Below are 24,644 nucleotides of genomic sequence, written 5' to 3' on the forward strand. Positions count from 1 at the left end.
CTTGTGAGTAGTTGAAATTCTTACCTTTAAGTTGGATTTTCTTGAATACTGTATCTTTTAGGATAGAAAATAAATAATCTATACACAGATCTGGTTGGAGAGAACATGGTTTAATTAAAGGCAAAGCTGATTTCAGCAGCTGCAGGTCTTGCACAGACAGACAAAACAAAACAAAACGAAACAAAAAACCCACAAAAGAAGGTTTACTACACAAAACCAGTTTCTGGTGCTGATTCTCCTCCCCGTCCTCATTACTCCACAGTGAGGATGGTAAGGCGAGGAACCCCGCCCCAAGAGTCAGAAAACATTCCAAATACCAAATTCTCATGCAGAATGGGGCTTTAGATGGGAACTGGGCACTACTGGGAGCGAGATGGTAAACCCGGTTAGCTTGTCTAGGGTGCAAGAATCGGTGACAGTTCAAACACTGGAATGTTGCAGCTGCCTGAATGCAGAGCTCAAACACACAAACTGGGTAAAGGCAGCAGGGAAAGAGGCTTGGGAGGGATGGAAGAGGAGAAAGGTGGACACAGGGAAGGGGCTGGAGAGAAGCACAAAGGGTTTCATATTGCCGTTGGGTCGGGGGCTTCACCCTTTCAGACCTCAAAAAAACAGAAAAACAAAAAACCCAAACACCATGTCAAACTAAAAGAGCAATAATGTAAGCGTAAGGGGGCTCCAACCACTCTCTCTGAAGAGCAATGAGCATTATCTCACCCCTCGTAACTGCTGGGGTTGCCCAAACTCCAGTGACAACCGGGGCTCCTGGATGTGCTTTGCTCTGTAGCTGTTTTCCAGCTCGTAAATTCCACGCTAACTCCACACACGCAGACACACGACCCCTCCCCTCTGGGAGAGCAGATGGGCGTGTGTGCACACAAACACTCACAGACGTACACAGGAGAACTCTCCCAGAAAATAAACCCTACCACTAGCACAGCAATTGGACATTGAGATTGTTTCCATAATTTCCCCTTAAAATATTACTTTTCCAGGAAATGACTAACAGAAACACTGTCCTTCTGTTTTTCTAGACAAGAACATTTTCAGTCCTCTTTCCTCCTAATAAATATCAAATAAAAAGTTTTCCTTTCTTTTGCCTTTTCCACAATGGACTTCGTTGTGTTTTCTTCTGTGCATGCTGTGCACGTGTCCGCTGTCGCCTTGAATGTCACTCTGGAAGTGGAGGCTGGGAGACTGCAGCTGGGCAGGGGCCTGGCCCCTCTGTAGGCTACGCAGACGCCGCTGCGTCCTTCCTCCTCGGACTGTCTTTTGGGCCCCAACTGCTGGACCCCATGCTGTTGCTTCTTGGCGAGATGTTGCATACATTAGAAATAAAAACAATTACAAGCATACAGCATAGGGCGATAAAGGGAGGGAGACAGGGCAGGAGGGTGGTAAGTAGAAGGGGACACAAAAACCAACCAAACAAAAAAAAAAACCACACTGAAAGCTTCTACCTATTCAAATGTGTCAGGCCACGAATGGACTAGCCTGCTTTCTGTGCGACTGCTCGCTATGCTACCGTAAAATGTACAGGAATCAAAAACGTCATTTGAAATCCTACAGCGGTCACCTGCTAGTCCCGCCCAGCACCACCACCCACACTGCATCCTCAGCTGGGGCTCGAGCACCTACAGAGTGAAGGGCATTTCCTGCTGGAGTCTCTAGGCCAGAGGAGGGCCTGCCAGGACCTTCTGAGAGGCCCTGCACTCTCCCTTACGGAACACTGCCACTGGCTGAGGAGGTCGATTCCCCATCCTGTCACCATCAGCCTCTCACAGGAGCAGTGAACAGGGCTTTCCTTGCTCCACACTGACTAGAAGCACATCTGTGTATGGAAGAATTCAGTGTGATATTTTACTACTGAGAGTAATAACAATAAAAGATGTTTAGGAATAATTTCAACTACATTCTCAGTCAGCAAAGCAATCATTAATGGATTCCTATTTTATTCCCCAAAGAGGAAAAAGGGACTGAGAAGTTCCCATTGGCTTCTCCCATCTGCCTTCCCTTCTCAGCTTTCACTTCCCATGTGGCTGGGGACATGCACGATGGAGAAGGTGAGAGGTGGTGATATCAAGTAACTGAGTGAGATAAACAGCAGTTCCTCTCTCTCTCCCTCCGGAAGGCCCCAGGGGGACGGAAAGTTCCTGATGGATTTTTCTTTTTGTTGCACTGCGAACATTTCGTGCACACTCAGCGGGCTGGTGGAACACTTACACCCTCTTGACAGCAAGAAACAGAAAAGAGGGTTGCCACCTGCAGGGGACTGTGTGGGCCAGTCCTGCAAACCCAACATGCCATGGTTTATGGAGCCTTCATTCCCAGGGTTGCCATTTTGGCCTCAGTGTGGAGGGTTCATGGTGCCTTGTCCCCGCTGCTGTTTCTGCTTCTGCTGCATTAATAGCTGCTCCAGAGCGGAAGGTCCAGGATGCATCATGGAACTGGACCAGATAGACTGAAAAACAGCCCAGATCTTGTCAGCAGAGGTCAAATGCCTGGTTGTCTGAAAGGGATTTGTTTTTCAATCCCAGCCAAATATAAAGGCATATATGTCCTAAGAACCCCACCCAACCCCCTAGAAAAATCTAGCTATTAGAAAAAGTCTTAAGACTCTCAAGACTAGTTAGTTCCCATTATTTTAAACCAGAAAAGGTAAAATTACATTTTATATGAAGTCTTTTTACTAAAACTCAGCTCTATGTGATACCACAGGGTATTTACTATAAAGGTTTTAGGCAAACAGAACTTTCCTAAAATTAGATACTCTTTTACTTGGTCAAAAAAGGCTTTAATCGAACATTCCAAGATGAACCAAAATTTTCTTAACCTTAGGATGAAACTAAAACCTTCATGTTTCCGTCCCTCTGAAAATGTTGCTTTATCACTAGTGAATACACAAATTAAAAATAAAATTCCCATTTAAGAAACTTTTAAGGCAGACTGTGCTACACATGTGCTATACATCAGTATGCATGTGAGTGAAAGCAGAGACACTTTTGCTACAAGAATTGTGTGGTTCTTGTTACTGAAATCCACTCACCTTTAGGCTTTCCATGAGGACGGCAGAGGAATCCTCCATGGAGGGGCCATGGCCTGTCCAGGTGCCACTTGGAGTGCTGGCCTGATGCCAGCTGCTCTCTGAGGATGACGTTGCTGAGAGATAATCAATGCCAAACCCACCCATGGCTAAGGGATGAAAAGAGATTAAGAATTCAAGACAATATTCTACTGCTGCCAAGTGCCAAACCCTGGGGAAGGATGGAGTAAGTTCTTTCACTTTTGTTAGGACTTTTGTTAGGAAATGAAAGTGAGATCTCACCTGGCTTATCAGTTTTCCACCGATCTGCAGTCCTCCTATCCCTGTTATCTGGAGTTCCAATGGGTCCAAAATTGGAGAATGGAACAGAATTATGGTTGTGTGTTGGAGGAGAGCTGGGCAGGCTGCTTGGATTAGAGGAATGAGGAGACTGGCTGGCTGGTGTTGAATGATCTATTAAATAATAGCAACACAGGACATTAAATAGATGTTTCACAAACATACAAAGAACTAGTTTCCTGTAGATCCGAACACTTGACTTCTCTTAAAAATAACCAGAGGACTTTGGAGGAAAGGCAAAACAAGGGCCCCAAAGGGAATCTAACCAGATGCACTAATTTGTCTTACTGCATATATTTAAGGCATATTCTTTGCCTTAAAAAACCAAAACAAAATAGTAGAAAATTTTATCAACTGAACACACAGTTGTGGCATGCTTATTTCAGGTAAGTATTTACTGGTCTTCTCTATCAAAAACAGAATTTCCTAATCTTAAGAATTACTATTAAATCAGACTCTTTCAAAACAACTGAGCTGAAAGATACCTACTTTAAAAAGTAAAAGCCAGGTGTAGTGGAATGTGCCTGTATAGTCTCCGCTACTCAGGAGGCTGGGGTGGGAGGAGTTTGGGTCCAGAGTAGACAACTTAGTGAGAGACTTTGTCTCAAAAAAAAAGGTGCAGCTTTTCATGCAAAGAATGCATGTCTACAAACAAAACTAAAAACAGCTGGGAACCATAAGACAGAACTCCAATTTTTCTCCCTTAGAACTCTGCTGGTTACTGAGGATGTAAAAAGCTTTTTAGTAGCATTTATTAAATGAACCAACTCACCAGACTTTTCTCCTATTTTCTTTCAGAAGTTACTTAAAGAAACAAAAAACCAAAACCTAACATAATTACAGAATGTCACTTAACTCTTAATCAATGTGAGTATACAGGAAATGCAAGATCTACAATTTCAAGACCAGTTATACCTGAACTGGCAGGAAGTGATGGAGACCACGGAGTCCCTTCGAAAAGAGAATACAGAGATGTTTCCTGGGGTGCCATTGAGGGACTGAGTTCCGCTTTGGAGCTGCTTGTCAGGTTTTTCCCATATACCTCATTGAACACACTGTTATTTGGGTATCTTTCCTGAAAGACAGGACAGTCAAGTTATAAACCCACTCCAAGGAAAGAGATTTAAGAAAATGCAATGTCATGTTCATAGATGCTTGATACACCTTAATCTTTTTTCACCAAAAGAAACCTGAAAGCTTTCTTTTTGTTTCTCTTCATTTTCCAGTTAGATTTGTATTCCCCTTTGCTTTCTCTCACCCTTTCTTTCACTCCAGGTAAACCACCCAGGTTAAAAAATGTGACTAATTTATTTGGCTGCACAACACAGCCCCCAGAATTTCAATATGAATGAGAAGTTAAAGGGTTTAAACTCATAATGCACAAGTCACTAGTCTGCCCCAGTAAGAGACAAAGGGGATAAAATCAAATATTTGGAAGACACCAATATCAGGAGAAGAAAGGAAAGAAAAATAGACATACTAGTATAGTATGGGAAAGAGAATATCACCCTACACTAAAAGCACAAAGCAGGATTCTTAGCTATTTACTTACCTGATTGAGAGAGAATCCGGTAAGGGACAGGAAAGAGGATGAATGTGACATGAGCTCTGAGGGTTTCTCCAATAAGGATTTCTTCACAGTTCCAAAAAAAAAAAAAAAAAAAAAAAAAGGTAAGTTATGCCTTCCATTTTGTTAATATTAATCTTAAGATGCGTACAGAACCACAGTAAAAGATCATCATCTAAGCACGCTTGTACTCGCTCGTTACGTACCACATGAGACTCAGAAGACGTGAATTCAAATCTGTTAAACCGTGACACCAACTAAGTTCCAGGTGCCACAGATAAGCCAGACAGAGCCCTCCTTTATCAGTGTTTCTAATCTAGCACAGAGATTCTATTCTGGCAGGGACCAGAGACCTGGAAAACAGCAGTTCTGAGTGTTTGCTAGGCACGAACCTCAGGATTCTCCTTGTCAATAGTTGCATTTGAAATAATCTCAAAACAAAATGCTGAACTGTTCTAGCACTGTTCTTCCCACCACACCCCAATTTTTAAAACATTAACACTGGTGACTTAGTCATTCAAGTCCATTTGACAAAATGGTTTTGTTAACACGTCTGCTATGCAGCTCTAATTGCTATATATTTTAAAATAGTTGCTGAGAGTCAAGCTTACATTTATTGGCCCTATGAAAGTTATTAGGGAAAAAAATGCCAAATCTCTAATGCTATCGTTGAATAGTTGGTTAAACATGTATGAGACACTTACCACATGCAAGGCACTTTCACACATACATCATTAACAATGCTAAATATAGGAAGGGTTATAGTCAAGGTTTGGTGTTTCGTTTTTTTTTTTTTTTACTGTGGTTTTTTTTAAACATGCAAAAAAAAAAAAAAAACAAAAAAAAAACGAAGGAAAAGAAAAATAGACTGAAAAAAACACCTATTTGTCCCACCATCGGCTCCACTGGCAACAGAAAGGGCAGGAGCAGGAGCAACAGGAACTAAGGGATTGGGAAGCAAGGAGACAGAGCGGCACTGCCCTCAGCCCCTCAAGCCACTCTAGCAGAAAGGCAGCAAGAAAGGCAAACATGCAGAGGCAACAGTCCGGCAACTAGGCTTCCACAGCCTCTGCTCCCCGTCATGGCACGATTAGCACCGAAGTTTCCAGGGATCTTTCACTGCTGTTAACTTGACAGCAGGCCTCCACTGCCACTCACCCAGGCAAACTCTTAAGGGAACTTCAAGTGCCAGGAATGGCAGCTACTGTCATGAAAGCTGTTATGCTTTTATTTCTCCTGATACTAAAATTAATGCATTTTAATCTTACAAATGTTTTCTTCCCCTGTTTATGGGAAAGCAGCAAGAAAGTAAAATTCAGAATCTTTTAATGTTTTATTCATACATAGTGAAGAGAGGTAGGAAAAATCCTCATGGCATACATCTTTCTCCCTATCTTTTAGTCTCTCTACCCTTAGTAAAATATAATGTAAATATTGACAAGTGTACAAAATGACATTCTCTGAAATGCAACCTGGGTTCCTGAAGATTATTTTTAAAAAGATACCACTAAATGCTTCTTAGAATTTATTAGTTGTTATCCTAGTTATTTATCTTCATAGTCACTCATTTATGGCACTCCAACAATGTTTATAAATAGAGTCCTCTTTGTTTTTACTCATTCTATTTATGAATCCAACTCTGAATTTAGATCAGGGCTCTTTCTGGGTTCAGTTAACCAAACAGAAAAGAGTCACATACTGTTAAATAATGTTAGTTAAAAAACCTAGAACATATTTCCTTTCTTATTTTGGCTACATAGGAGAAATAAATCTCACTGTTCCTAAGCAAGATTAAATGACACTTGAAATTTCTGGGTCTAGATGGAAGTGCCACCTGAAAAGTGAGTTAACTTGCCAGCGTCACACCCTGTATATGATAGGCCCTGCAGAACGCTTTCTGGATAACACATATAATGCCAGGGTACGTCTCTGACTATAAAGTCAGAAATGTTTTGCCATGTTCTACTACCATTTTAAGGTTAGTTTAGGCAATCAGAAAATATTTTTTACACTTCTGTAAAAAAGGAAAGTCCCAGAAAGAAGAAATCACCTATTCTAAAGACTACAAAATCTCAGAAAAGAAGCTGGGGTTAGAGTGAGACGCAGAATTATGTCAAATACATACAAAGAGGCTTCGTCCAGGAAGAGAGGCGAGAGGCCCCAGCAGAGCTGGGTAAAGATCAGGAGGGTTAGAAAAAATCAGCTCTTCCTCTTCCTCCAAGGCAGCCAGACTCTTTAACAGGTCCGGAGGAAGCAGAGGGGAGCTCTTGGGGTCCTAGTGACAGAAAGGATCACAGTGAGATGCAAAAAGCACAAAGGAGTAAGTAGGCTGATTAGGTGAATGAAGGCAACTAAAGTCAAGGGGATAGCGAAACAGTATTACACAAAGAGGAAAAGGCTCTGAAATGCAAAGGCAGAGAGACACAGGACAGCGGTGAAGATCAAGACAATAGCAAGGAAGCAAAAACACTGACAAAAAGCAAACATAAACGGTTAGTGTGGCTAGTGAGTAAACAATGTAATGGAACAAAATGGTTAGCATATCTTGTGCTAACAAATAGAGAAATAGCTTTTTTTAAAAAGTTAATAACACACCTGTTTCTCATTAATAAAAAGGGCGAGGAAAAGGGACGACTCTCTAAAATAACTGGCTGACTTTGTTCCTAGCAGAAAATTTGTTTGAATACTCAGTAAGCCTATTTTTAAACTTAGATGATTCAGCCAAACTGAGAGGAGCTCTTTGTCTCAGAATTCTCTAACTTGCTGTGTTAGAGATTTCTGTAGATCATTTCTCTGCCAGACCATCACAGTTGAGAATCAGTTACAGAATTCAGCAGCTCCCCAAACGAAAACATACTGTGCAATTCTGAAGAGAAGAAAAGAGCTGCCCCACTTACTCAGCAGCATTCTGTGGTACTAACGATCAGTGACCTTTGTAAGATCTATGTGAGAAATGAAAAAGACATGCAACTCCAGACCTATCTGCAAGTGCCTGGTGACAGGAAAGAACACACACCTCAAATGGCATCCTGGGCATAGGATCCTGCTCTGGACGGAAGACTCCTGGTGACCGTTTGCCCCTGCGGTCCATATTTGCTTGCTGTGCCATGACAGCTCTGTTATCAGCCATGCTGTACGAAGAATCCCAGTAGAATTCTGGGACCTTGACTTCTGAGGGATTATGGTTATATGGCTCCATGGGAAAAGGCTTCATTTTTTTCTCTAAAGGCTGCTGCTGCATTACGGGAGGTTGCAATGACGGCTCAAACAGTTTTATAGGGTCTTGGGTCTGAAGGTAGTAGGGCTGTTTCACAGGCATAATTTTCCCTAATGGGCCTTGAACCTGAGGGGGATTCCACAGCTGTTTGGAGGCATCTGCCTGTTGATACTGAAAAAGAAATGCTTGTCATCAAGATGAGGATAAAAATGCAACATTACTTACAATCAATGCTCAAGAATCACAGAATGAACTTGAGGTGTTTTCCAACCCCCCCCCCCACCACAAAAAAACCCTCCACGAAATGCAGCAGTTTCCTTTACCTTTTTGATTTTTCAATACACAGAGCTTTCTAGGAACAGATTATGGACACTCACTCCATTCACATTCTCTTTCAATTCAATTATTTAAGAGGTTTAATGAATGAATGAGTGAGTGAATATATGTGTACGAGACTGTGTTTCCCCATTTCTGCTTCAAGTGCTATGGGGCTGACACCATTTAAGACTGGTGTCACATCTATCTTAGCACCTCCTCAAGATTTTTGAACTTCCCTAAACAATAGAACGATACTTTTGTATTGTCATCACCATCACAAATCTAAGCAAGAAGTGTCTAAAAGCTTAATCAGTAACTAGCCAAACACTGCATCATTTCAGCATCTCCCCTCATTTCAGCCGGACAGTACTGTCACTTACCTGCTGGAATCCAGAGTGGTGAGGTGGGCTTTTCCCCAAAGCCGACACGGCTTTTGTAGGGGATTGTTGCTGACCTAGAGCTTGAACCTGCAACTGGCTTGTGGACTGTGCTGTTGGCTGAGCTGGTAAAGATGTAAGGGGCTGCTGGGAAGGTGGCTGTGATTGTTGAGGTCCCTGGTTCATTGGCCCTGGTCCAGAGGGCCGTTGCTGGCTGTAAGGAATGTGGGACTGTTTCCCAGCTTGCACCTGGTTTCCTGCTGGAGAGTGAGCTGTAGGCTGCAGAAAGGTTCCTGGGACAGAAACACCAGCTGGGAAGGTGTAACCTGAGCCCACAGAAAATGCCACAGGAGGGGGGATAACATATGTTGGGGGCGGGAACCCTTCAAAATAGAAGAACACAGCTTTAGTTCTAAAGAAACTTAGCAAGAGAAAGGCAAAAAAGTCATCTTTTTTTGACGGGGGTGTCTTTTAACACATTATAAAAGTAAGAGATCAGCCATGTTGTCAATCTTTAACTTGACTTTTAGAACTAAATATAGACTATTGTCTACTTTTCTTCTATCCACTGAAGTGATCAGAGTATCCTAAAGGTGGCATCTTATGTTTAGTAATAGGAATTCCTTCATGATAACAAACATGCCCTTGCATGTAAACTACAGAGAAACAGCTCAAAAATAATGTTAGAAAATAGAACTTCTTTCTACTTTTTAACATGATGACTTGGTAATGTCACCCCAATGGAATATAGATTACTAAGTGACTGAATAGAAATTCCTAAACAGATGGGATTAAGTAAAAGAAAATATAAAACATGTATTTACCTGGCCGGCTGGGAAGAGGAGGGAAGGCTCCAGGGTGATGAATGGGGATGAACTGGGAGTTACTTGCTTGACTTGGGGTCTGAGTTACAGGTGTTTTTCTGGCTTCAGACACTGGAGTCTTTCTTAGTTCTGTCTGGGATTTTACCTATGACCAACAGAAGCAAAACTATCTATAATAACCTGAAACTCAAATGTGTCAGAAAGAAGCACCTTCTCCTAGGAAAGTATTTAAAACCTTATTATGTCAAAAAGCATATGCTGAAGATATTTAAATTCACCTAAGTTAAAAATGGAAAAATTAAAACAAATTATTTAATAGCCAATAAAAGATATAGGGCTTAAGTTTACTAATATAATTATTTTGCTTTTACATGATCACAAAAATACTAAATATGAAAAGGACCTTAGAGCCCATTTGTTTTACAAACGAGATACCTGATGCCAAGTTAAAAAAACTTGTCCATTATCTTAAGCTGCCTGTTAGGGGCCCAAGGCTCTTTATGCTCTAATTCATTAAGTAGCGCACATGAATTATGAATTAATGACTATTAACCCACAGGTGAGATACTTTGGCCCTCAGTTTAATTTCATCTGGGCAGCCTTAAGTATACCCAGTCAAGCATCCACCCCTCCGCCCTGCAACTTTACACCCCTTCAATAAATAAGGATAACTTTCAGCAGTAAGGAACAGGCCCTGAGACCCTAAACATAAAGCCAGAGAGAAGTAGATGCTATACGTAATGCTCAAGGTTGAGCAAAATGAGGGAAAATAGGTAGTATTTATAGAAAATTTGGGATGAGGTACAGAATTATTGACCATTATCAGGCTTTCTTTAATCATCTATAGGTGATTTGAGATGGATGAGAGACCAGAAAGTTGATTTTATTTTCAGTCTAGACCTTAGAGGCAGTTACAGAGAACGATGGCAGGGCAGGCAGGAAATGCTGGACTCTTTATCCCTAAAACACTCCGTTGGCTTTCTTGTTCATTTCGATTTATTTCTTGCCTTTCACCAGCACTTCTCTCTCCCCATGTCTTTTAATTTCTACCATGTTTTTCTCCCTACTATTAATCTTAAAATGAAACTATTTTCTTATTTTTCCCTTTCTCAAAAAAAAAAAAAAATTCTATTAGGGAAATACATAGAAGGTACTATTTGTTTGTAAGCAGTCATCAACAATGTAATATTTCTCATGCAAACACATTTGCCAAAACGTGTTAACAAATCACATGGCCACTTAAGAATTTATTTAAACATTAATGGTATTAATAAAACCAGCAGAGAGTGAAGACACTTTTCTGTTTATATGAAATCATCTGTATCTCTTTGGAAAGCTATTTCAAAAAACCAAAGCCACAAGTAACTGGGCAGTGTTTATCTTTTTCCAGCAAGAGATCTGGGTTCTTATTTTACGAATTCCCATGAGCCAGGATAATATTAAAGTGATATAATGTCACTGGCTGGGAGAAGAATAAATGTCAAGAAAAAGAGCCTTATCTTTTTCCAAGAATATATTTTATTTTGTATAGTGAATCTTGGGGGGTGGGGGAGAAAACCTGTATAAGCCTCAATATACTCTTGGTTCTATTAGATCTACAAAAAACTCCAAATCTCCACTATAACATTAACATGGTAATTATACCACCCAAAGATAATATAATACTGTCTGGCACTGATGGCTCTACAACTGGTCATTTCAAATCACTTAAATTGGAGGATTGAGAGAAGTGTCAAATCAGGCTGAGATTTTTTTCACTCACATTAGAATTCTCAAGAATTGATAATGTAACCATCTATCAAAGCTCTTTATATAACCTTACTATGCATTAGAAGAATGCACTTAAAACTTCCAGGACGGCCAATTCTCAAGGCTTTAGAACAAAACGAAAAATCTTGCCTTGTGTGTGAGCCTTCCTCTACCTGCTTTATAGTTCAAATACAGCTTACCTGCACTGCCACATTCTGCTTTCCTGTTTCCTGTAACTTTTCTAAGGTGCATTTCTTGGTTTCAGTTTTCCTCTTGTTGTTGTCCTTCTTTCCATCATTCTTAGTTACAGTTATTCCTTTGCTATAGTCCCTTCTCACCTCTTTGGGAGGAAAACTTCTTCCTTGGTCTCTGTTCATTTCTCGTGGCTTAATGTTCTCTTTGAAGGTGACCATTGGCTTCTCTCCTGTGTCACAGTTGTTGCTTAGATTTCGGCCTGTAGACAGCACTGATTTCAGTCCTGGGCTCCCATCTGCAGTCAGCGACTCTATCACAGATGTTTCTTGCAGAATGAGGTTCTCTTTGGCTTCGCTGGGGTCTTCTAGTATTAACTCTGGGATTTCTGTGATAAACAACAATTTCCCTACCTCATTTTCACACTGAATCAGCCTAAAAAAGTAAAAATAAATCCATATATGAAAAACATTAACCTAAAAAACAGTAACAACTGAACTGTGTATGGATCCAACAGTCAATATATTCCTAGCAGTAAGAATTATGGAAATAGCAGGATAAACAATGTGGATTCAGATAACACAAAAAGTAGTTAGAAACTCAAGTTCTCATTATCACACTTATCATCACCCCAACATATCCCCTTGCCATTTCAATGTTTGCTAATACTTATATTTCCTAAGCATGTTTTAAATACAAGATACTAGTCTAGGTCCTTCACATGTCCTATAGAGCATGGAAACTGAAACTCAGAGGCAATAAGTTCATTCAAACATGCAAGCATTTAAGTATCTACTGTATGACAGGAGCCTGAATACAAAAAGGAGTAAATACCTACTGATTGTGGAAAGGTAATAATCTCCTGGGGGAATCCCAAGGACACACATCTGGGAAGCTGTAAAACTGTAAACTTAACTCAAACCTAACTGATTCCAAAACTGTGTTCTTTTACCTGCACTAACTAGCATATCTGCTTTGTATTTAACCACTAGCACCATCTTGGTCTGTCCTGACCAAAACTGACCACCATGTCCTTGCCAATACAAATCCCTGCCTATGAAGGTACAACTCAGATTTATAGATTTATAAAGCAGAAGCTCATGATAAACAAGAGGGACAAGACCAATTCCTCTATAATAAGCAGTGTAATGGGGAGCACAGGGACTTTTAAAAGAGCATACTGACCACTGGGGTCATAATTTGATATTGTGCTACCAACACTTTGACTTAAGAGTTCATAAATAATAGCATTTATACCAAAGTCTAAAATACATGTGAGGTAGGAGGGAGGGAGGGAGTGCGTGTGTGTGTGTATGTGTGTGTGTGTGTGTGTGTGTGTGTGTCTGTCTGTCTGTCTGATACAGCGGTTAAAAGGGAGTAGACCAGAAGCCCCATGGGCATACCTTGGCTGATTATCAGCGATCCATTTGCCTATAGAAATCAAGCGCTGCTGTCGTATTCGTCGCTGCTGACCCTCTTTGTCTCCTGTAATACCCTGGTGGCCTTTGGAAAAATCCAAGTTCCTAAAATTGACACAAGCACGTATCAGAAAATTAAGCCACTAACCATATTTTCCAGGCAACCAAGTTCATCTAATTAACTGCAATGGCTTCAGATGTTGGCCATACAGGTTAGCTACTTGATGTAAACCAAACCACATTTGTTTGAAATTTAGACTCCCAAAGATTTTACATACAATGGAACAAAGCAGAGAAGAAAACATACAAGTTCATTACATTAATGTAATATTTTTACTTAATTTGCCTATTCTAATAAACAGTATTAATCTACCCACTTTAATGTGGCCCATTCTAAATCAGAAAAATATATAAATATCGCAAAATATATACAGCAAAAACCAAAACAACAACAACAACGACAAGACAAAACCAAGAAAACCCTTAAAACTCATTGATACCAGAAGGGGAACCAAAATAAGGATTTTTCAGATTTTTCCTTATTAAACTTTAAAAAAATAAAAAATTTAAGAATTGTCAGGCAGGCCAGGTGCAGTGGCTTACACCTGTAATCCCAGTGCTTTAGTAGGCAAGGAGGGAGGATTACTTGAGGCCAGGAGTTTGTGACCAGCCTGGGCAACACAATGAGACCCCATATCTACCAAAAAAAAAAAAAAAAAAAAAAAGAATTGCCAGGTGGTAATCTAGATGCTGAGGATACAAAGATAATTAAGAAATATTCCCTTCCTTTAGAAGCAAATAATTATGATTCAATCTGATAAGCATTATAATAAAAGCTGGGCAAAGAATACGAGGACATAGTAAAAGGAGAGTGAGATCCTTCTGAGAAGCCCTGAAAACGTTTTACAGAGTAAGTGACACCTGAGTTGGACCTTCACAGGGACAAGTGCTTATCAGGCTAATAAGGGAAGGGCAGCAGAGAAGGAAAGAGTGTTCTAGGCACAGCATGAACAAAGGTGTGGAAGAATAAAAATACAGAGCTTTTCCAGTATAGGACATAGTGAGTATATAGTGTATAAGTACTGGGGGAAGGGGAAGGGAAGTGGCAGAAATTCAGGCTGAAAAACTAAGATCTGGACAGTGCTATGATTTGAGCATCTAGCTGAAAGAGACACTAGAACACCCCGGAGTGCATAAATCAAAGTTTTTATATTAGTCACAGGACATCATTAGTTCTAGATTTTAAAAATACAATTCTGGGGGCAGTGTAGAAATGGATTATAGAAGGAAAGGGACTCTAAGTAGCGAGGTTTTATATATTCCAGGTAAACAGTGCTAAAAGCTGAACTATGTACAGGGAAATAAATGGAAGAATTTCAATCTAAGAGGCATTTTGGACATACAATTACAAAGACTTGGTGAGAAAGACAAAAATAAGGGTTTTTCAGATTTCTAGCTTGGTCATGTAGGTAGATAAAGCCACAGGCACAAATGAGAAATGTAGAAAGCCAGGCAGAAAGCTCACGCCTGTAATCCCAGCAGTTTGGGAGGCTGAGGCGGAAAGATCACTTGAGGCCAGGAGTTAGAGACCAGCCTGGGCAACATAGTGAAACTCCATCTCCATAAAAAATGTGAAAAATGAGCCAGGAGTGGTGGCTCGCACCTGTAGCCCTATCTACTCAGAAGGATGAGGCAAGAGAATTGCTTGAGCTCAGGAATTTGAGGCTGCAGTGAGCAATGATCCCACCACTGCACTCCAGCCTAGGCAGCAGAGCAAGACCCCGGCTCCCTTTAAAACAACAACAACAACAACAGCAGCAGCAGCAGCAGCAGCAGCAGCAACAACAACAAACCCAGAAATACAGAATGAAGTTTGAAGATTACTCTTGGTTGACCAAACACAAGGTCACGTTAAAGTATAAAATGCATAAGGGAGGTTGGACTATTAGAATATGGGTCCAAACTCTAAAAGAAGTCAGAACTGAAAATTTGGGATTTCTCATCCAAGAGACATAGGGATGAATTTGATCACCAGGGAGAATGTAGAAAGTGGGAAGGAAAGGATGAGGAAAGAATCCTAGAGAGCAACAACATAAAGAAGCACGTAACGTTAAAGAAATAGTGAAAAAGACTGCGTGCTATAAGGGTAGGAGAAGAATAGTGTCACAGGATTAAGGAAAAAGGTTTCATGAAGGAAGGGGATCAATAGACTTAATGCTGAAGAAAAATTAAATAGGATGAAAATTATAAAGAACTTACTAGATTTGGTATCTAGAAGGGTACTGATCGATAGTTTAAGTTGCACAGTAGGCTGAGAAATGACTAGGACTTGAAGTAGAGTCAGTAAAGTTAGTCTACACTACTTTTTAAAAGAAATCTGATGATAAAAAGATAGGGCAACATTAAAGAAATACGGGGATGAGAATTGTATTTTACCTTCCTATTAATAAAGAATGGGGCACATTACTAGGCTAAAGGGAAGGGAGAAGAGAGGAAGGGAGAAAGGAAACTAGAAATACCAAGCAGAGAGGATAACAGAGCAAGTTTCTTGGGAGGTAGGAAGGGATGGGATCAAGGGTACCAGATGGAAAGGTTAGACTTTAATTCCTATTACACAGGAAATAAAGGCATGACATATACAAATCCATTATTATGTCAACAAACTTCCGCTATCAGTCGCTGTTAGGAAAATACAGTACAGCTCAGACAGATCAGAGGTTCCTCTACACGTGAGCCTGACTCTTGCTCATTTTAATACCATAACATTGGCCATGCAATCATCTACTTCAGTTGCCACCTACCTGAAAGAAGGTCTCAAAGCCAAGAATCCTTGTAACTCAAACTCCTCTGGAAGTGGTGTAGCTAAGAAGGGTGGAAATCAAAATTTGCAAACATTTTAATTAAAATACTATTGTTTGGTAGAACACTGCTCACTAAATTAAAAAAATGAATAAAATTTTAAAAATGAACATACAGAAAAAGACTATAATGTTTATAGCTCTCTGCTCTTCTTCGCAGTAATCCTGGTGAAAATAACTAACCTACCAAAACCCTGCGGGTTACCTTTGGGGCATAGACATTCCCCCCCAGCACTCATCTAATATTCAATGCTGATGAAGATAGATTCTTTTTTTTGTTTTAATCAGCAGTCTTAAAAAATCATAGCCTTGGATCCAGTGATCCTAATGTTTAGATTACCTATCTCCTTTTACTCAAAGCATCGAGTAACACTGACATTACCTAGGAGTTTGAAAGAAATACAGAATCTTGGGCATTATCCCAAATCTACTGAATCATAAATTATATCTTAATGAGTCAAGTGATTCATCTGTAAATTAATACTTGAGGAACACTGATCTAATAGAAGAAAGAAGCCAAGCTACAGGTTGTTCAGTGCAGGATTATTTATAATGGGGAAAAATTTAAAGCAATGGAGAGTGAGTAAATAGATTATGGTACATCCATAATATGGAATATTATGAAGACAGTAGAAATCGTGTTTTCAAAATGCTTAATGACAAAAGAATGCTAACAATATAATGCTAAATTTCAAAAGCAGGCACAAAGCTGTATCTGACACCAATCATCTCTTATTTGTGTGCATACATAAGAAAAGGGTTTGAAGAAGATGTACTATCATTTGAATAATAAAAAGTATCTCTGTATGGGAGAAATATGAGTGATTTGTGTTATGTTTCTATGTACCAAATTATCTATGATAAGCAGGTATTACTTTGATAGAGCGATGCTGTTCACATTAATTCCTTTTTTAAAACAGTAATAATGAGGAGGAAGGGGAAAAGATGGAAAGGACGCAAAGGTATTGCATTCTCTGGACTCCTATTCAAAAGTAGTTTTAAACAAGAATAAGTTGCTGAAAGAACTAGGAGAACATTATCTCTACTTCCACCAACTTAATCAGTGTAGAGTCAGTCACTTCTGAGACACTGAATTTAAAGCCAAACACTACCCCAAACCTGTTTTTCTCTAGCCTTAAATCCACTATTAGTGATAGAGAACCACATCGACGACACAAGGTTAGTGCAGCCCTTACCATTAGTACTTGAGAGATCCTCTTCATGGGGATGGAAACTATTCAGAAGAGAGATCAGCCAGGGCCAAATGCTGTAAATTGAAGCAATAGTCCAGTCTTTATCTTATACAAGAGAAACTACAACAGTAGTAAGCCATAAAAATGATATCCATAGGACCTGGACTCAGTTTTTCCCTTACTTTGGCATTTTAAAAGCTGTATAATTCCCTAAAACATATATTCAGAGATATACCAGATAATGATAAAGATAAAGATATGCTAGAAGGATTGAATTTCCATAATAGAGATCTACTACTGCAGATAATTTCCCGGGCTCCTAATTTAACAAATAGTGAAAATAATTTGTCAGTTTTAAACATTAAAAATTGATATTTACTGAGAAAACTCTGACCAGAGAAATAATATATTGTTTTTATAGCTCCTTCACAGATCTTATCAGTTGTGGAACCCATTGCTAGTTCTTTAATCTGTGACAGGGTATGGTTATAGCACACTCAAATCACATTCTCTGTTCAAAGTGAAGAACAATGCCTTTTTCTTTATGGTACAAAAAAGTCCACATTGTTACAATAGCCTTATCTCTAAACTCTGCTTCCTAATACACAATTTTTGTGAAGGCTTACACATGCAATATTAGAACATATACTTTCCACTATTAGAAAGTGAGTTCTTCATACATATTTGTTAATTGTGTTATTAAAGTCCTTGGTTCCTGAGTGAGGTTTGTTAAAAATTCCATTATGGATATAGACTTATAAATATCACATAGCTTAAGATAGTATTTCTCAAAAAGGTACAGGGGGAAAATAAGTTCTAGGAATTGAGAAGACCCAGAAATAAGAAACTGAAGATTATTTGAATACACATAAAATTCTGAGTTCACAAAAGAAACAGAGATTGTTTTTTCCCCTGGATCATTCTGTAGAAAGGAAAAAAAAAAAAAGATGAGAAATAGGGATCATCTCTTCATTATTTAAAAGATAGAAATGAAGATTATAATGTATCAGAGATATGAGAAAAATTTTTAGTTTTAAAGAAATATCCCATGCCAGTCTTTAAAATGAGTACTAACAGACTGGGCACAGTGGCTCACGCCTGTAATCTTACAAGCGGAGGTGGGAGGGCTGCTTGAGACCAGGAGTTTGAGACCAGCCTGAGCAAGAGTGAGATCCCATCTCTACTAAAAATAGAAAAATTAGCTGGATATGGTGGTATGTGCCTGTAGTCCCAGCTACTCAGGAGGATTGCTCGAGCCCAGGAGCTTGAGGTTGCAGTGAGCTATGATGATGCCATTACACTCTAGCCTGGGTGACAGAGCAAAACTCTCTCTCTCAAAAAAAAAAAGAGTACCAATATAATTTAAGATAGAATGAAATACCTGCAAAGACATAATTCTAAAGATCCTAATAAATCTGAGAGGAGGAAACAGAAAGAGTGAATCACAAAAAAGGAGGGAAAAAAATGTTTGTAAATAAATAAATCTATTTTTTCTGGTTGAATATACCCTTTGCCATGAAACGAAATGGGAACACACAGAATGGGCCAAAAGAATCACTATACAGGAACAACAAAACAAGTAAAACAAAAACAGCAATCCCTGCCCATAAATACGAAAACTCCCTAAGTAAATGGTAAAACAGAATTCTCTTATAGCATTACTGATTCAATTTACTGAACCAAACACAATTTTGGGTTCTAAAATACCGAAGAGTAGGAAAATCCTATAGCCTGAGTTAAGAAGTAAACATTTTGTAGGCCGGGCGCGGTGGCTCACGCCTGTAATCCTAGCACTCTGGGAGGCTGAGGTGGGCGGATCGTTTGAGCTCAGGAGTTCGAGACCAGCCTGAGCAAGAGCGAGACCCCATCTCTACTAAAAATAGAAAGAAATTAGATGGACAGCTAAAAATATATATAGAAAAAATTAGCCAGGCATGGTGGTGCATGCCTGTAGTCCCAGCTACGCGGGAGGCTGAGACAGGAGGATCGCTCGAGCTCAGGAGTTTGAGGTTGCTGTGAGCTAGGCTGATGCCACGGCACTCACTCTAGCCTGGGCAACAGAGTGAGATTCTGTCTCAAAAAAAAAAAAAAAGAAGTAAACATTTTGTACAAGGAAGCAAGGTCTGAAAATCTGTGCCAACATTAAAAGGAAACATATAGTATGGTGTGCTAGGTCTCTAAACTCTATTAATGACAATGTCAAAAATGAAGGAGTTTAGGTGAGATAAAAAAGGAAAGAGAATTATGAGGTAGAGGGATCAAAGGGTCTTAAATGTGGCTAGGCTATTTTCTAAGTTGTGAACTTGATCAATGTGTACACGCTGAACCACAAAGCAGAAATTTCAGAGATTCTTTTAAATCTATCATCAAAATATGCAGAGGAGGAACTTCCTACTCACTGCAAAGCTATCTTGGAAGTAATTATTCCTATAATCAAAGGTACACTGAAAGTTTTCATTTGTCACTGTAAAATCAATAGTTCCTAAGAACTGTCAGAATTACTGAGTAGAGATTACAGAGAAAACGGTGAGAATCAAATTAACTTTCATTCTTCTACACTTAAACAAATATAATTCAAATTGGGTGTTTTTGTAAGGCAATATCAAATAGTTTATGTATAGAAAATAATAAAAATTTCCTTCCTTCAACTCCTAAACAGAAAATTGCAGCATACTGTAATAGGTAAGAAACAAAGTGATTTTACTTCAAGATCATTTTGATATGTGAAAAATGCCTTTTCCCTAGGATAGCAAGTGAGAATAGGGGAGTGCACAGGGAGCCACAAATCCTTAAGACTCTGTCTCCCATGAAGAATCCAAATAAATAAGTGGAAAGCATACAAAGAGGTCTTCAGTTCTATTTCCAGAGAGTAGGCAGAAAATACAAAGCCTACCATTGTTCAAATGTTGTGTTTTAGAAGGCAGTTTTTACGTATCTATGAGCATCAAACAAAGCACACAAGTTAACATGAAATTCTAAAAACACTTACTACTGTCTTTCATCCACCACTGCCTCCTGAAAGACCCTGGGTCTGAGTCTTAGCCAGTCCATGGAGACCTTGACTGCAGGAAGAGGATAGGCATTGTAGGACTCCTCCTGAGACTCGTTCTGGAGAGGGTACTTGCACAGGATGCCAAGAAAAGACACTTGAAGAAAAAAATGCATTCAGAAAGCATAAGATATTCGAAGCTGTGTATCTGTTCAAATTAAAATATCATTATGTGTCTTCTGCTACCACATAAATATCTTACAGCTTCTTTCTAAAAAGCCATATTCTTTTCGTATAAAAATGTTATAGATACAATTGATGAGGGAGTGTCAGCAGATAAAAGAATGGAAGTCAGGTTTAGGTTTCTTGATTCAATAGTAAGAAATATAAGACAAACTTTTTTTTTTGAGACAGGGTCTCACTCTGTTGCCCATGCTGGGGTGCGGTGGCCTCATCATAGCTCACTGCAAGCTCAAACTCCTGGGCCCAAGCCATCCTTCTGCCTCAGCCTCCTGAGTAGCTGAGACTACAGGTGTGCACAACCATTCCCAGCTGATTTTTCTGTTTTTTGTAGAGATGGAGTCTTGCTCTTGCTCAGGATGGTCTTGAACACATGGCCTCAAGCAAACTTTCTGCCTTGGCCTCCCAGAATGCTAAGATTACAGGTGTGAGCCACTGTGCCTGGCCAACAGGACACTTTTTAATGTCACCATGCTTCGCTACATTGATGAAAATGCCTAAGATTATGCTTTTCAAAGAAGCTGGCACATGTCAAAGTTAAATGATTTAATACTCACTAAAGAGGGCCAGCAACTGTGTCCAACATAGCTGTTCATCTTGACTGTAACTATGCTGTTCTGTTTCATTGCTAAAGTCACGGAGGTGATGAAGTTGAAACAGGTTAATGACAGTGACATGAACTAACTGCTGAGAGTTGAAAGCTTTTTGGAATAGCAGCCTCTGTAAAAGAAGACAGAAATACTCCATGTTTGTCAAGAACAGGAACCATCTTTGACACAAGAATTAAACTGACAATTTGCACTTAGAACCACATGCATAATAGTGGAATTACAGATGAGTAAACTGTTCCACTCTTATTTCCTGTATTTTAATTGGATCTGAGGTTTCCCAAACTGATTCTTTGTCTTGAAAGGAATTAATTCAGATACCACAGAGTGGGGGAACTTTTTTCCCTAAGAAACTACACATTTTTTAATATGACCCGAGAAAATTTTGGGGGTTCATCCATAATTTATGTATCTTCATCCATTAGAAATTGTTTTATAAAAGATGCGTACACATTAAAATATTAAATTGAGACCAATGACTAGAAAGCAGATCTACGTAGTGAAAAAATTTCAACAGACTCAATATTCTTTTGAACTCTTGGTACATAAAGCACAACTTCCAAGATTTGTCATAAAATTTATTCTTTCAAAGCATGACATATTTAAAGAAACTTACTTAATAAACAAGGCATAGCAAGAACTATATTCTGGAACACAGAGTTAATGATTAATACTAAAGCAAACATTAGGATGTATTATAGGCCCATCCACAAATTATCACAATGATAATTTCTCCTCTTAGAGAAGTACATGCATGATCTTCATCAAATTTCATTTACTTAATAACTGTATGCACAGTGACCTGGTAACCTCAACTTAATTTCCCTCCTACTTTAATATCTGCAATAGTTTTAGATTACCCCCAGCTAAAATACTTTTCAAACCAAAGTCCGTAACAGTTGATAGCTACTAGAGATGATTTCCCAGTTTCACCTTACACTTTAGCCATAGCCAGCCTTCCTCCCCAGGGAAAATTTTTGCAGACAGGGGGATTCATTGTCACTAGCCTTATGACGGGAAATGGATAACCCTAGTTCTGCCAGCAATGACAGGGAACGCTACCATGTCAGAAATTTATAGCTGCCTTTGCCCAAAGTATTCTGAGATTTTTGTTTTTATTTACTTAAAGAATCTGAAATATCCACAGTAACCTCTATGATTCTAATAGCAAGCTCTTTCACATCATCACTGGAGAAAAATACAGTTCCATTCTACTTTACTCTTTCTATCACACTTTCGGCCTTCCTGCAATCTGCCATTGCAACATATACATCTAGAATGGTTAGCCCTTTTCCAAGGGCATCAAGCGTTTCACTTTCTTTCCCTAAAAATTTTCTGAAATCCTATCTCTTCTCCAGAATTTTCCCACACGATTTCTCCTTCAATTTCTACAACTAACCTTCTAAATAAGCTGATCATTTACACAAATGCATAAAATTAGCATAAAATGAGAATATTTATATTTTTCAAAAAGCATTGTTTCTTATAAGGATAACATGGTAATGCATTCCTTGTAGCTATAAATCCACTGGCATTTATTTTAGAAGGCAATGTCCTGTTGAACAGTGTCACAGCCCTTTAAAAGATTTTCTAGTGTATGTACAGAAGCATTGATGCATATGAATACTGCCCAGTACTAACAGATAGCATAAGTTTATGAAGGTAGAGACTTTGTCTTGTTCTCCCCTATGTCTCTAAAAGCCTAGAAAAATACATGGTGCAAAGCAGGTATAATGAATTCTTAATGAATGAATAACCTACACCTTTAGAATAAATGTGAAATTATTCAGTTGTAATTTTGTAACATTTAAATTGTATTATAATAAGGAGAGGGCCTCCTAGAAAATAAAAATCAGTTTAGAACTGACATGTTTTTGTTACTCAAATTTTCAACTGCAGCTCAGAAACATATTGAACTAAATATCATTAAGAAACAGCACACACTTAACAGATATAAAACACTTTGCATCTCAATCCCTAGATCCCAGGCCTTAAATCCTTCAGTGGACCTCAAGTTGTTAAACATTTCTGTTTATTATTCTAAAGATTGCTAGTTAGATACACTGGAGTATACATGTGGATGATACTAATTAGCGACATATGCTTTACAAATACTTTTGAAAATTTACCCCACTATGCTAAAATTTCACTCCAGCAATGCTCCTCTATTTCAATACTGTGTAAGGTTTCAAAGACAGCTGCCTTATACTATGTTTAACTTTACAGTGTTAGAACAATACTTCAAAGTATATTTTAGCAATTGCCCACCTACATCCCATCAGAACTTCACATAAATATATATTTGAAGAAGATACTAGTGTTTGAGGTTGAACTAAATGCATAATTGACTGGGTTTTAAAGTTGAATAACTTACATAGTGAAGGTTTCATTAAGGAAGGGACCCTCTCCACAATCCCACCAATTTAGGGAGTATGGTTTTCATAGAACCAGAGTTGGAAGCAATCTCAAGAGGTTATCTAGTCCAAGCCCCCACTATTTAGTTGGAATGCACCTAAACCATTTAAGAAACATGGCTGTCAATCCAACTCTCAAACTCTCCAAAAAGGAAAATCCACAACCTATCCCAGCAACCCCCTCTATATATTTCAACTTAAAATTTTAGTTCAGACCTCAGGAAAGACATCAAAAAAAAAAAAAAAAATCCTTCATATATCTGAATACTTACTGGTAAACTATTTAGACATGTTTGTTTTCTCCCAGGCTGAATAGCCGAGGACATTAAAAAGTTAGCTGTTTATACACATCCAATCCTGTAAATCTGTAGTCCCCAACCCCAGGGCCATGGGCCCATACTGGGCTGCAGAACTCCCCCGACCCATGGAAAAATTGTCTTCCATGAAACTTACGGTGGGGGCAGTGGGCAGGTGGGCGAGGAAGGGCGAGCGAGCAAAGCTTCATCTGCATTTATAAGCCGCTCCCATCACTTGCATCACCACCTGAGCTCCACCCCACACCCCTCCACCCTCATCCGTGGAAAAACTGTCTTCCATGAAACTGGTCCCTGGTGCCAAAAAGCTTGGGGGCTACTGCTATGAATAATATATCATGGGCTAAGTTTAAGTAGGGCACTAAGAAAACAGCAGGGTACTCTAAAAGTTTATTTTAAAGCAAACTATTTGTATTATAATTACCTAGTATAGCCTCTTAAACGCGAAAAGTAACAACTTAAAAGCGATTATCTGTAAAAAGTATTTTATATTGACTATATTTGGCTAATTTATGTCTTAACCATCCAAGTTCTACAATCTCTTGGAATATGGGACTTTTACAACACTTACAGAAAAACTGTGAAGCAGTTACAATTTCCCAAGTATATAGATACCCAGAAATAACCAAGAAAAATAAAATGTTCTTTGAGACTGTCTTGCTTACTGTTGATCCCAGTGCCTAGAAGTGACTGATACACAATAGACAGTCAAATATTTGTTGACTAAATGAGTTTATAATAAAATTAATACTTAATTTTGACTCTCCCTATATTTTATATAACGTATTGCATTTAAACTGCTATCTTATACTGACAAAAGATTATTTTCATATATAAAAACAGAACAAGGGTTACTTAATTTTATCTCCTCATACAAATTATTAATCATAAAATATTTTCCTGTTGAATGAAATTCTCATTCCTTTCCTTCCAATTACCACAAATTCTGATGGATAAAAGCACAATGAAAACAATGAGCTTGGT

At 38.9% G+C, this 24,644-nt stretch overlaps 1 protein-coding gene across 20 annotated transcripts in view; it reads right to left on the bottom strand.

The window, feature by feature from the left end:
• Positions 1–91: 91 nt before the first annotated feature.
• Positions 92–24,644, bottom strand: part of SMG7 (SMG7 nonsense mediated mRNA decay factor) — a 75,261-nt gene continuing 50,708 nt past the window's right edge. For 5 of the 20 annotated variants that reach the window (XM_069459598.1, XM_069459591.1, XM_069459588.1 and 2 more), the window contains 15 exons: positions 20,882–21,044; positions 20,085–20,241; positions 17,099–17,169; positions 15,846–15,906; positions 13,030–13,149; positions 11,635–12,061; positions 9,686–9,830; positions 8,865–9,244; positions 7,966–8,337; positions 7,075–7,224; positions 4,935–5,015; positions 4,298–4,457; positions 3,326–3,496; positions 3,047–3,192; positions 92–2,461 (listed from right to left, as the gene is read on the bottom strand). In XM_069459598.1, coding sequence (XP_069315699.1) covers positions 2,348–2,461; positions 3,047–3,192; positions 3,326–3,496; positions 4,298–4,457; positions 4,935–5,015; positions 7,075–7,224; positions 7,966–8,337; positions 8,865–9,244; positions 9,686–9,830; positions 11,635–12,061; positions 13,030–13,149; positions 15,846–15,906; positions 17,099–17,169; positions 20,085–20,241; positions 20,882–21,044 — 2,718 coding nt within the window. In that variant the 3' untranslated portion in view covers positions 92–2,347. The remainder of the gene's footprint in view (positions 2,462–3,046; positions 3,193–3,325; positions 3,497–4,297; positions 4,458–4,934; positions 5,016–7,074; positions 7,225–7,965; positions 8,338–8,864; positions 9,245–9,685; positions 9,831–11,634; positions 12,062–13,029; positions 13,150–15,845; positions 15,907–17,098; positions 17,170–20,084; positions 20,242–20,881; positions 21,045–24,644) is intronic. The other 15 variants (XM_069459607.1, XM_069459600.1, XM_069459595.1 and 12 more) reach the window with 5 other exon arrangements.

Source organism: Eulemur rufifrons, chromosome 27 (assembly GCF_041146395.1).
Source record: "Eulemur rufifrons isolate Redbay chromosome 27, OSU_ERuf_1, whole genome shotgun sequence".
Taxonomy (NCBI): domain Eukaryota; kingdom Metazoa; phylum Chordata; class Mammalia; order Primates; family Lemuridae; genus Eulemur; species Eulemur rufifrons.